Source organism: Bombina bombina, chromosome 5, assembly GCF_027579735.1.
Source record: "Bombina bombina isolate aBomBom1 chromosome 5, aBomBom1.pri, whole genome shotgun sequence".
NCBI classification, from domain to species: Eukaryota; Metazoa; Chordata; class Amphibia; order Anura; family Bombinatoridae; genus Bombina; species Bombina bombina.
Genome location: NC_069503.1, coordinates 230528266 through 230541433, shown reverse-complemented (window position 1 = coordinate 230541433; position 13168 = coordinate 230528266). Strand labels below are relative to the sequence as shown.

General features: G+C 37.6%; 1 protein-coding gene across 15 annotated transcripts in view; it reads left to right on the top strand.

Moving 5' to 3' along the window:
* The window catches only part of SVIL (supervillin), a 766609-nt gene that overhangs the window by 277849 nt on the left and 475592 nt on the right, over positions 1-13168 (top strand). For all 15 annotated transcript variants that reach the window (XM_053713887.1, XM_053713886.1, XM_053713892.1 and 12 more), the window contains one exon: positions 9945-10036. In XM_053713887.1, the coding sequence (XP_053569862.1) occupies positions 9945-10036 (92 nt within the window). The remainder of the gene's footprint in view (positions 1-9944; positions 10037-13168) is intronic.

The window sequence follows — 13168 nt, the reverse complement described above, 5'->3', positions numbered from 1 at the left end:
CCACCCTTTTTTGTGGTGGTTATGATTTTTTTGTATAAAGCACAATTATTCCAATTCCTTATTTTTTTATGCTTTCACACTTTTTTCTTATCACCCCACTTCTTGGCTATTCGTTAAACTGATTTGTGGGTGTGGTGAGGGGTGTATTTATAGGCATTTTGAGGTTTGGGAAACTTTGCCCCTCCTGGTAGGAATGTATATCCCATACGTCACTAGCTCATGGACTCTTGCTAATATGAAAGAAATGAATTTATCAGGTAAGTTCTTACATAAATTATGTTTTTTAATTTCTTACCAATGGTTGTAACACTCACTGTTCACTTTATTAGGTACACCTGTTCAATTGCTTGGTAACACAAATTGCTAATTAGCCAATCACTTGGCAGCAACTCAGTGAATTTAGGCATCTAGACGTGGTGAAGATGACTTGCTGAAGTTCAAACAGAGCTTCAGAATGGGGAAGAAAGGGGATTTTAAATTACTTTGAACATGGCATGGTTGTTGGTGCCAGACAGGCTTGTCTGAGTAGTTAAAAAAAAAACAAAACAAAAAAACTGCTGATCTTCGATTTTAACGTATAACTATCTCTAGGGTTTACAGAGAATGGTCCGAAAAAGATAATATATCCAGTGATCGGCAGTTGTGTGGACGAAAATGCCTTTTTGATGTCATAGGTCAGAGAAGAATGGGCAGACTGGTTTGAGATGATAGAAAGGCAACAGTAACTCAACCACTCGTTACAACCAAGGTATGCAGAATACCATCTCTGAACGCACAACACATTGAACCTTGAAGCAGATTGGCTACAGCAGCAGCAGACCACTCCTGTCAGCTAAGAACAGGAAACTGAGGCTACTATTCCCACAGGCTCACCGAAATTGGACAAATGTTGTCTGGTCTGATGAGTCGATTTCAGCTGCGACATTAAAGTATGGATCCATCCTGCCTTGTATCAACGGTTAAGGCTGGTGGTGTAATGGTGTGGGCACACTTTGGGCAACTTAGTACCAATTGAGCATAGTTTAAATACCACGGCCTACCTGAGTATTGTTGCTGACCATGTCTATCCCTTTATGACTACAGTGTACCCATCTTCTGATGGCTACTTCCAGCAGGATTATGCGCCATGTCACAAAGCTCAAATCATCTCAAACTTTTTTTGAATATGACAATGAGTTCGCTGTACTCCAATGGCCTCAGCAGTCACCAGATCTCAATCCAATAGAGCATCTTTGCGATGTGGTGGAACGGGAGATTCGCATAATGGATGTGCAGCCGACAAATCTGCATTAACTGCATGATGATATGTCAATATGGACCAAAATGTCTGAGAAATGTTTCTAACACATTGTTGAATCTATGTCCCCAGGAATTAAGGCAGTTCTGAAGGCAAAAGGGGGTCCAACACGGTACTAGCAAGGCGTAACTCATAAAGTGGTATGTATGTATCTCAGTCTACTAATTATAGTGGTAGATGAGATGTTTTCTGATACATAAGATCTTAAATATGGTTTTGTAACGCTGTTGGGATGTGTGCCCACAGTACATCATGCCTTGGCTTCCTTGAGGGAAAGGTCCTTTAAAGTGGTAACCTCAATATTCTATTCTACAAAGGCACTTGGTTTCAGGATTATTAGATGTACCTACCTAACAATTACTTAGCTTTAGACCAAGGGTGTATGATAAACCATTTGTGGATTTGAATATTATTGTAAATGTCCTTTTGTAAATGGCCATGAATTAGTTTGAGCAGCAGTAGGGGAAACCTTAAATAATCTTTATTGCTCTAAGTACCTTTTGAAATGTATGTGGCCCTTGTAAATTATTTTTAATATGCCTGTAACATATTGCACTGACCTGAACATTTTTAAATAAGAGATACAGGAAATCGCACTGTCAAGATAACAATTTTATGTGAACATAAAGATAGATTCTGTTTTATAGAAATAACTAAAACCTTGAAATATTTTCTTATGATCCCTTAGACTGAACAGCTGAGGGTTTCCTTCCAAAAATAAAAAATATCCTCTTCAGATTTAAACAAATATACCCTGAACTGCAGATCAGTTCTTTTTGGAATAGAATTAATGATCTCCACAGAGATTAAGTAGCCAGATTGAGGATGAGGGTTATATAATTTTATTTTTGTTTTCCTTTATAAATTTCACTTATAGTGATGGTAAATCTGAGCATTTAAAAACACTAGGATTTGCTATCAATAAAAATAGTGGACTCTTAGTGACTTTCATTGATCACTTATTAAAAAAACAAATAGCTGTGCTAGCATACAGAACACTGTCAGATCACTAGCACAGCTATTGGTTTAGAGAAGAGCGCTCTGCCATGGGTGACCGGAGGCGATGACTTTAGCGAGGAGCCGCGGCACAGAGAGGGTGAGTTTACCACCCTTTTTTGTGTGAGAAGTCCATTTTATTTAGTGATGGTAAATTTACCATCCCTTTGTTATCCAAAACACAAAATAATTACACTGTTTAGCATACATTGATTTAATGATAATTTATGCAACAGGCATTGAGACAATGTATTATCAGCTAATTTTAGCATAACACAGGCTAAAGCTGGGTGGTAAATAAAATCAGCCAGTTGTTGTGCCCATTAATTCTCTGGAGGAACACCGAGTTCTAGTTTAAATCTAAGTGAAATAGTTTGCTAATATTCTTTTGGAGCATCCACAGTGTATTTGTTCTCAATTGGTGATTGTATGTCATTTTTTTCTTTTTAAAGAATCTCTTAACGAGTATAAATAATTTGTTGACTAAGTGAGTTTTTGAAAGCTTGCTTAGAATGTATGTATGTGTGTGTGTGGTCATGACAGCCCCAGTGAGTCAAGGGATCTGGCCAAAGCCATTTCCGATATGTGCAAAAGGGCATTTGATCTTGTTTCATATTCCTCCAACACACATTCCTCCATCCCACAGCAACCTAGAATCCCTTGTCTTAGCAAATTGTAAAGCCTGTTGTAAGCCAGGAAGCCTTCAGCAGTGGATACAATCTAGGTTTTTAATGGATTTTCTGCACAAAAGAGGCTTTTTATTTAACCCCATTTAAAAGGTGGTGTGGATTGGTGATTTCTACTTGAAAAAGATTTAATTCATAGTACATAATACTTAAAGAAATAGGAAAGTCAAAATTAACTTTGTTTGCTCTATTGGAATCATGCAATTTCAAGACACTTTTAAATTAATTTCTATTTTCAAATGTGCTTTGTTCCCCTGTTATCCCTTGTTGAAAAAGAATAAGCACATATAGTGGGAGCTAGCTGCTGATTAGTACCTAGGGTGGTAGGGTGGGCAAATTGCAGCTTTATGGGACAACACTTATGAAAAATACATGTCAGGTGGTTAAAGAAATGTTTGAATAATGTTCCATTATAAGAACCCTGACTTTGTGTGTCGTGCCTTAAAGCGGCGATATGGCAACCCTATGCATTGGCATTCAGTTTGTGTGCTGTAATTGTAGACAAAACGCATGCATTTGTATTCTGTGCACAACAAATGGCTTATCTGACCACTGGCCCACAATATTCAGCTCTGTTCAGAGCCAGATTTCTTCTTGTGAAAGTGTAATACATGGCCATCTGGATTTGCAAAGATTTTTGCACTTTCACACGAAAAATCTCTGAAAAGAGCATTCCTTGTGCACAGAATACAACTAATGCGTGTGCCAATTGAATTCTTTGTCTAATTGAAATAAAGTACAAATGTTTGAGACGCAGCTCCAAATAGTATAATAAACAAAAAGTTGATATCTTTTTTTTTTTCTCCTTTTTGGAATAACTAATATTGTGATATTACATGAAAAGAAAAAGAAACATTTGTACAATCTTCACACGTTTTTGCATGTACGCATAAAATTTATAACTTAAACAGACTTCTCCTTGTCGTCTCTTTCTGACCTTAGCCTGGGTCAGTAAGGGGGGAAAAAAGACACCCCCCCCCCTCTTACACCCCAAACCCGTTCAGAACCATTATAACTATCATAGTCTGAGGTGTTATTGTACGTTAGGTATCCAATGCTGCTGAAGAAAATCTTCCATAAGTGATATCCGCACTGATGAGTTCCTTAAAGGGACACTGAACCCACATATTTTTCTTTTGTGATTCAGATAGAGCATACAATTTTAAGCAAATCTGAATCACGAAAGAAAGGCAACAGTAACTCGAATAACTACTCGTTACAACCAAGGTATGCAGAATACCATCTCTGAACGCACAACACATTGAACCTTGAAGCAGATGGACTACAGCAGCAGCAGACCACTCCTATCAGCTAAGAACAGGAAACTGAGGCTACTATTCCCACATGCTCACCAAAATTGGACAATAGAAGATTGGAAAAATGTTGCCTGGTCTGATGAGTCGATTTCAGCTGCGACATTAAAGTATGGATCCATCCTGCCTTGTATCAACGGTTAAGGCTGGTGGTGTAATCGTGTGGGGGATATTTTCTTGGCACACTTTGGGCAACTTAGTACCAATTAAGCATAGTTTAAATACCACGGCCTACCTGAGTATTGTTGCTGACCATGTCTATCCCTTTATGCAGAGATAATGTTGGAAAACGTCAATAGCTTACTGATATTTTTGGGTAATTTACTGTGAGAATAATGAAGAGCTGCTTTTAAATTAAACAGGGCTACGTGATCTCACTTAATGTCATATTAAGTGACATAATTGGCTTCAGTTAACCAGTCTACCAAATTTGACCATTGTTACCCAATTCTCTGTTTTTAAGTGAGAACCCATCATATTTCCTAAATTGAGTCAATCTATTGCCAGATGTGGCGCTTTTTTTTTTTTTTTTTACCCCACAGAAAAAGCGTTCTAGCCCTATTGTACCTGTAAATATCTTGTTTTGGGATAAACAAAGGTAAATTTTGAAGAAGAAACATTATCCTAGGGGAAAAAATAGTTTTAATCTGCATATTTTTTGCTGAAAGAGATGGATAATGTATGTTATATCTATTCATCTCGTTAGATTAATTATTAAAAAATCCACATAATTATGATACCATTCCTGTGGTTTTCTGCACAACTTAATTCCTAATTATTTTATATTTTGCACTTCCTGAAACGAATGTGTGGTAAAGCTTTTTAACGTTTTATATATCCAAAGGATCTCTGATTTTTTTCGTATAAATTTTATACCCGGAGACTTTACTATAGTGCCTGGTTTCTCAACAGCCGGGCCGTGGCCCAGTGCCGGGCCGTGACAGCCCTGCTGGTGGGCCATGACCCAACATGCCCCCACTGCATACACGTGACATGCCCACCACTCCACATATCAGGAATACCAGGCAGGCCTTTCAGAGTGCCATTACACATATGCGAGGGTCCTGGGCATGTAGCGGCAGTATAAATAAAATACAATACATATATATGTGTATGTATGTATATATATATATATATATATATATATATATATATATATATATATATATATATATATATATATATATATATATATATATATATATATATATATATATATATATATATATATATATATTATGACTCCTGGGCCCTGGACATGTCCGGCTAAAATTTACCGGGCCTTGAGGTCACTTGGGTTGAGAATCACTGCTATAGTGGCTAATGATCTCTAAACATTTTGGGATGTTTGTACTGGTGTCATTTAAAAATAAGTTATCTGCATAGAGTGAAATTACCAAATTTTGATTGCCCATTTTGATTCCCTTTATTTCTTGCCTTAGATAAACCGCTAAAGTATCTAATGAGATATTAAATAACAGCAGGGATAGGGGGAAGCCCTGACGGTGTCCCCTTTTGCATTGTAATATACTGTGATAGTTTAATTGTTTACTAAAAGCTAAGTTCTGGGTTTATCATATATCAATCTTCTAAGATTTACCAAATTACCGGAAAAAATAAATTTAAGTGCAGTATACATATGGTCCCATATGATGGAGTCGAATGCTTTCTCAGCATTGATCGTGAGCAAAGCTAGGTCCCCTTTACTGATTTTGTCTTTTTTTTTTTTTTAAACTATTATAATAGTGGTCAAGTGTTATCTACACCCGTCGCATGTTCCATACCAGATTTCTTCCTGGCATAAAGCCAGTCTGATCTTAGTGTATCCGTTCCCCAATAACTTTTTTGAGTCTGTCTGCTATGATTGACGTGAGGATTTTATAGTCCAGTTTCACAAGCAATATGGGCCTAAATGAGATTATTGAATCTGCTAAATAAGGTGATTGCATTTTATTTTGAATATAATAACAAATGCATAGTTTGGCTTAAGTCTCTGCTGCCTCTGTTTTTGATAATTTTATAAAATTTGGCTGTTAATCCATCTGGCCAAGGGGGCATACACATTACAAAAGGGCCAAATCTTATTATCAATCTCTACCTGAATAAACCGATATCGCCCCAAGCGGGTCTAATATTTGTTATATTATAAGATATTTTTTTTTTATTAAAGAATAGCAACTCCGCATTTCCTTTTACTGCATGGAGTTGATAAGATTTCCGCTACCAACTCTATTTTTATTTATGGATTTCGGTATCTTTCAGGTGTAATTCCTAAAGAAAAATATCTGGATTTTGCGGTTTTAATCATGTTAAAAATATTTTTCCCTTTTAATGGTGGAGGTTATCTCCCCACACTCCATGAAACTAGTTTTAATGATGTATACATCTACAGTATATACAGTTAAAATAGGTCTCGAAGATGGGGAGGAGAAAAAAGGAAAGAAATGTAAAAGATTTTTACCCTTAAACGCAAACCAAATATATACATAGCAAACCATAATAGAATTAAGAAATTATTATAAAGCCATAGATAACCTGGCACGTAAATAGCCCACTACTCTTCATACTGTTTTGTTGAAATGCTTAGTAAAATTAAGCATTATTTTTTTTACACACAATGCTTTAGCCTCTTCGACAGAATTTAATACAATAAGGCCAATTATTATTATTTTAGCCGGTTATCTTAAACCGGCTTTTAACCCAGCTTTAATTAAGCATGTACAGTATGCTGCCATCCCCTTTCTTTTTGTTGAGGTTTCTGCCAAGTAATCTTGAAATCTATATATCTGTTTGGCACCTATCATTAATGTATTGCACTTAGTGTACTGTTGCATAAGAATTTTGTCTTAAAAAACGTAGATACTAAATCATAACCATCCTAGGCCGTATGTTCCCATCAGGGTATTTCTTACAAGTGCCTGTCCTATGGGCTCTTTCCACCTGTTGCATATCTAATAGCTGCGGTAAAGTAGTAGCTGCAAAGGGGAGTACATCTTCAAATTCGCTGCTTTCAAGCAAACCTACTAGCCGTATATTATTATGACGGGATCTTCTAGATCTATCTTGTAGATCAATTTTAGCTTGTAACGTTTTTTTGTGTATAAACATTTGTTAGGTGCTTCTTGTGAATTACATATATCCTTAAGTTCAGATACTCTCGATTCCACTTCTGTAAATATGTTAGAGAACTGTCTTATCTCTGATGCCAGGCCAGCTAGTTCTTTTTGTTTACGGAGTCAAACTGGGGCATTAATTCTGCTAACTGATTAAACATCATTTGTGAGTCTTGAGTTATTATTAGATGTGTGTTGTAGCTTTAATGTGAACATATAAAAAGCGTTTATATATTACTACCTCTTATAGGTTTGTCTTTACAGGGTAACAAAGCTCAAAATTAAATGCTTCCAATAGTAGACAAGCAAAATAGAAAGCGTCGTCAGCATTAAAACATTAAACTCTTTTAAAGTCACCCGCTAAATGTTAAGCTATAAATTGTTCTTATACTGGAAATATAAAAAAACTATGGAAAGCAATTAATAACTTATATTGAGTTTTGGATTGAGTTTCTATAGTAGTATGGAACAGACCAACAATTTGTATCACACAATAAGGTTTTCTTAGATGCAGTAAGCTCTTATAACACAGTTCAAATATGCCGTAGTCAAGACTAAAAAATCTTGACCATAGTCCACTGTAATAGACACTTTCATATATTAGTGTGCTTGCTCCAATGTGCACACCTAGCTGTAATGATATGCAGTACCACATATAAAGTCAGGATATAGGCTATAAACCCATAAAAATTTTGCACATTATGTTCTTATTTTTAGGCGTTATTAAAGAATTTCAAGCCAGCCTTGCTTTTAAGGGTAAAGACTCCAGCCTATGTTTAGCAAGTAATCCGTCTTGAGTTGTAGGTTAGGTATTTAGACGACTTATAGCACGCCATCCACACTTTTCAGAATAATTATATTGAAACACTTTCAGTTAACTGCATTCCATGGGGGAAAAAGAAAAACTAGGATATAGCATTATGCCAGTATCTGCTTCCCTCTGAGGTATCCAATATATCTGGAATATCTTCACATGGAAAGAGTTTATGAAGTAACCTACAGCAAACCTAGTTGACACAATACAGCTCCCCTTTTCTCTGCTTTAAAAAGGATTTTACTGCCTCCCAAAAAAGACACTAACAATAAAGAGTAGCTTTCTTTTGCAATACTTTATGAGGAGTTGATAGATTAGACTCGATATGCCAGATTTTAATTTACTGTTTAGGTTTAATCCCAATTCTGGAACAAGATCTACAGTAAGCAATTATTTTTTTGAACCTACTTGTCAGGTTACAGTACCTCTAAACTGGGGGGGGGGGGGGGGGGTTGCGTATAGTGATTTTGTGCACATGCTCACTTAGCCAAAGTTACATGCTGTTTTAATATTAATACTTGCGGATTTTGAATAAAGGATTTTCAGTGCCAACACCTCTTTACCAGTTCAGGCCGCTTTGCCAATGCCCTCCCTAGGACACCGTTCTGGATGGGTCACCTCTTGTACAGCTCAGTATCCAGCACATGGGAGGTAAATGCAAAGGATTTGTTGAAGCTTGAATCCAGCCTTGGCTTTAGTAACACTCCGTGTCACACTCAGGTGTCATTCTGCCGCTAAGCGCTTACCAGCGGACGTCGCCATCCGCCCCAGTGTAGTTATGGGCCCTGCTCACCACCTGGTTTGGGGTAATTTGGCTTATGGTTGTGGTCAGAGCCACCCGACCAAATGTTGGCATGAAAAGGGACTTCCGTAAAGCGCCCTGTTAAAACATTCTCCCCAGGCAGGTTTCTTGATTCCTGCCAATAGGAGCTGAATGCCGGGATAAAGTTAGAGCTTCGCTCTGGGTGAAGAGCTCAGAGTGTGCGCTTGTTCACTCACGCTCCTCCCACCGGAAGTCGTACTCTTGGGCCCAAAATATTATCCTTTGTCCCCACGTTTAATAGTTTACTAAAATCTCGGCAAGATATTAACATATTGTGTATTATCCTATTTAACATATTGTGTATTTAAAGAACTGAAACCCATTTGTTTTCTCTTTCTTTCAGGTTTCAGATACAGCATATTTTTTTTTTTAAAACTTTCCAATTTATTATCTAATTTGCTCTGTTCCCTTGGTATCCTTTGTTTAAAAGCATAAATAGGTAGGCTCATGAGCAGAAATGAACTGCTCATTGGTGGCTGCACATATGTCTCATTTGCTCTTATTAGCTAGTTCCCAGTAGTTTTTGCTCCTACCAAGAGAATGAAGCATATTTTATAATAGAAGTAAGTTCACAAAAAAAGCGTTTCATGTCCCTTTAAAATTAAAATAAAGATACTTTGGAGTTTTATAACCATCCTCACATTTTTTTTCTGGGGCTTATATTGCTATCTTAACACTCCAAACTGTTTTAGCATAACTTTATCTGCACAATGAGGTATAACCCCCCACCCCCGACTGTATGAGCCTGGATATGTTCTCAATAAATTGTTCCCAAATCAGAACTCATCAAGGGAAGCTATAGTCCCAAGCAGCTGAATATTATGTACAGCCAAAAAACTGTTATCTTTTTCAGAAATGTGATTAACATCTGTTAACCTTGGTTTTTACCATTTTTCTTTCAGTTTCCAGAAGAGTTTAATCTTTGATGTCAAGGAAGACTTTATAAACAACTCAAGGGATATAGATGCTCACTTACTAGCTGTTCTTCCAAAAGGTAGGGGGAAAAATGCATACAGTACATATAGTATTTACTGAGAATTCCTTGACTGCCAGTAGAGTAAGCGTTGAAACCTGTGCTTTTACTGAACTAATGTGAATTTTTTTTATTCAGTTTTATGTTTAAAGATTTTTATAAAGACTGCAGTTTAATTAGCCTCTGTGTGTATCTGTTGTGGAATTTTAAGCCTGCTGGTGCGTTTTTTATTCCTGTTCATATAAAGGGACACTCAAGTCAAAACTAAAATTTCATGATTCAGATAGAGCACACAATTTTAAACAACCTAATAATTCGCTTCCATTATCAAAATATGCACAATGTTTTTAATTACACTTTGAGGCACCAGCTCCTACTGAGCATGTGCAATAGTTCAGTTACACATATATGCAATTTGTGATTGTCTGATGGCTGTCACATGATGCAGTAGGAGGAAAAATAGATCTTTTAAATTTTCAGAAAGCTGACAAAAAATGCTTTTTTATTTGTTTTTATTATACATTTACAGATTATGCTAGTCTACTGTGTTTAGTGTTCCTTTAAGAATACACCCTGGTAAAATATTTGAATGTTCCACAATTGTGGTAATGACGTGGATCTTCATAATTATAATTTTTTTGTGAAGATTTTGTATACCTGCTATTTTTGTTATGTCGTCTTTTTGAAGAAAAAGTTGAAGACAGATGTGAGATGAATGTGATGCAATTTTTGGTGTTTTTATAGCAATGTTAAAGCAGATGTCTGCTGCAAGTTTCTATCGCCCAGCTTCTTCTGTCTACTGTGATTCATATATACATTAAGCACAATTTAGTATTTGGTTAGTTTTTTTTTATTACATAAATTGCTGCTACGTTTTTAGAGGAGACCTCTCAGGATGAGTTAGAGATTTTTATTTGAATCTTGAGTTTCCTATTTTGTATGTGTCTCGAGGCACAATAATTTTACCGTTTTTAGTCACCATGGATCTCTAATTCAGATGTATTACTACTACATTATGCGGACACGTTGGATGTTTTTTGTTTTATATTGTGCAGACACACGGGTTCATGCCAGACCCTTGAAGCTTTAAGTTGGGCTTCTTGTCCCAGTAGAACCATGACTCTCTAGGATTTATCTATATCAAGAGGTGAGGGTTTCCTTAGTTAATGACAAAGTGTAGAGGTGATCCATTTTTAAGTTGTAGTGGAGTTTCGGATAAGATCAATAGCTTATACATAAAATATATATTTCTTTCCTTAAGGCAAGGAGAGTCCACAACTTCATTCCTTACTGTAGGGAAATACAACACGCCGCACCAGGAGGAGGCAAAGACACCCCAGCCAAAGGCTTAAATATCCCTCCCACTTACCCTAGCCCAGTCATTCTTTGCCTTTAGTCACTAGAGGAGGATGGCAGAGAAGTGTCAAAAGATTCGGATAGTCCTTAACGGGTATGTTCACTTCAAGATAGGACTGGAGTTTTAAGTAATCATTTCAGCCTCTGAGAGTATTGATGAAAATTAGTCTGTAGATGCAGGGAAAGTTTTTCTGCAAAGCCATCCAGACTGTCTATCGAACAACTCCTGATCAATTAGTGACTCCTCTATACTTCAGTAGGATCAAGGATTAATATATCTGCAGTTGGAGTTTATTGGGAACAGTTTGGGGAGTTTATAAACTGCTTTAAAATTTGTGAAAAAAAGTTTTCAGGGCTCATTTAGACTGTGTACTTTTGACTGGAACCGGCAGGTTTAACTTTGAGTTGCGCAGCTCTTAATAGCTTTGCACACTTTCATAGCAGGGGAGGTCCTGCCTTGTGCGTCATGTGACCGGGTGCGGGTTCATTTACTTCCTAACGTTCCTGCTGCAGACAACACTCCTGAGGATATTTTCTTGATAACTTGTCTGGGTCTAGGAGGTGGTGAGTGCCCCAGCCATTGGTTTTGTAAAGCTGCCTTTCTACATTTAAAATGTTTATTTTCTTCATAAATGGAAAGAGTCCACAGCTGCATTCATTACTTTTGGGAAATAAGAGCCTGGCCACCAGGAAGAGGCAGACACACCCCAGCCAAAGGCTTAAATACTCCTCTCATTTCCCTCATCCCTCAGTCATTCTATGCCTTTCATCCAAGGAGGTTGGCAGAGAAGTGTCAGAAGTTTATTTTTGTCTCTTATGGAGGGTAGTACTCTTCGACATGGGACGGGAGTTTTAAGTAATCCTGTCAGCCTCTCAGTGAGGGCTTTGATGAAAGTTAGAGCCCGGAGATGCAGGGAGAGTCTTTCTGCGAAACCATATTAACTCAACCATATTAACTCATATTAACAGCGTAGATTCCGGTAAGATCGTTTCATTTTACTTCATGATTGTACTGTAACTCAATTGTTCCTGCAAACTCACATGAAAAATACAGGGTCTCAGTGGGACTTTTTTAAAAAAAAAAATCATGTTTGTGATTCAATCTGCTTATGTGTAGTGTTAACTGGGCTTGTGGCTTTTGAAACATAACAGCCTTTCAAAGTGACGCAACCTTACGGTTGGGCGCGCTTTTTTTGGACTGTACGGTTCACCTTGTGACCGGGCGTGTTTACGTTCTGGTCTCCCGTTTCCGCATTCCTGACTGTGTGGCGACTGAGAATTCTAGGCCGCTGCTGTCTGGTTCATAGGAGGTGGTGAGTGCCCCAGCCATTGTGGGTGTCCGGTACCGTTTAAATTGTTTAATATATAGTCCATTTTTTGGTATCCTTTTATCCAGTTATGGAGGATGCTGATGTTAAGATTGTTCAACTTTCTGATTCAGATTCTTAGTCCTGTGACGATTGCGAATTGGCCCCATTGACTCAAGTTAGTCAGTTATGTTAGGCCATCCTAGAGTGCCTTATTCCTTGGGCTCAGGGATTCAAGGGACTGCTGAGCCATCCGCCTTAGGGGGCCCTCTCCTCCGGGGCGAAATCCCTACCGCTCCCTACTACTAATACACATGCGGGTAACCCAGGTTATGTTTTTTTCCTCCTCAGAGGGCGGATTGGTAACCCACCCCCACCCCGGAGGTTTTGGCACTTTTTTGCTTTTACATACTTTTGGCGCTTGCTTGTCTTTAAAGTCCAGATGTTTGTTTGCAATTATGCTTGTGCCCGATTGCCCCAGGTCTCTCGG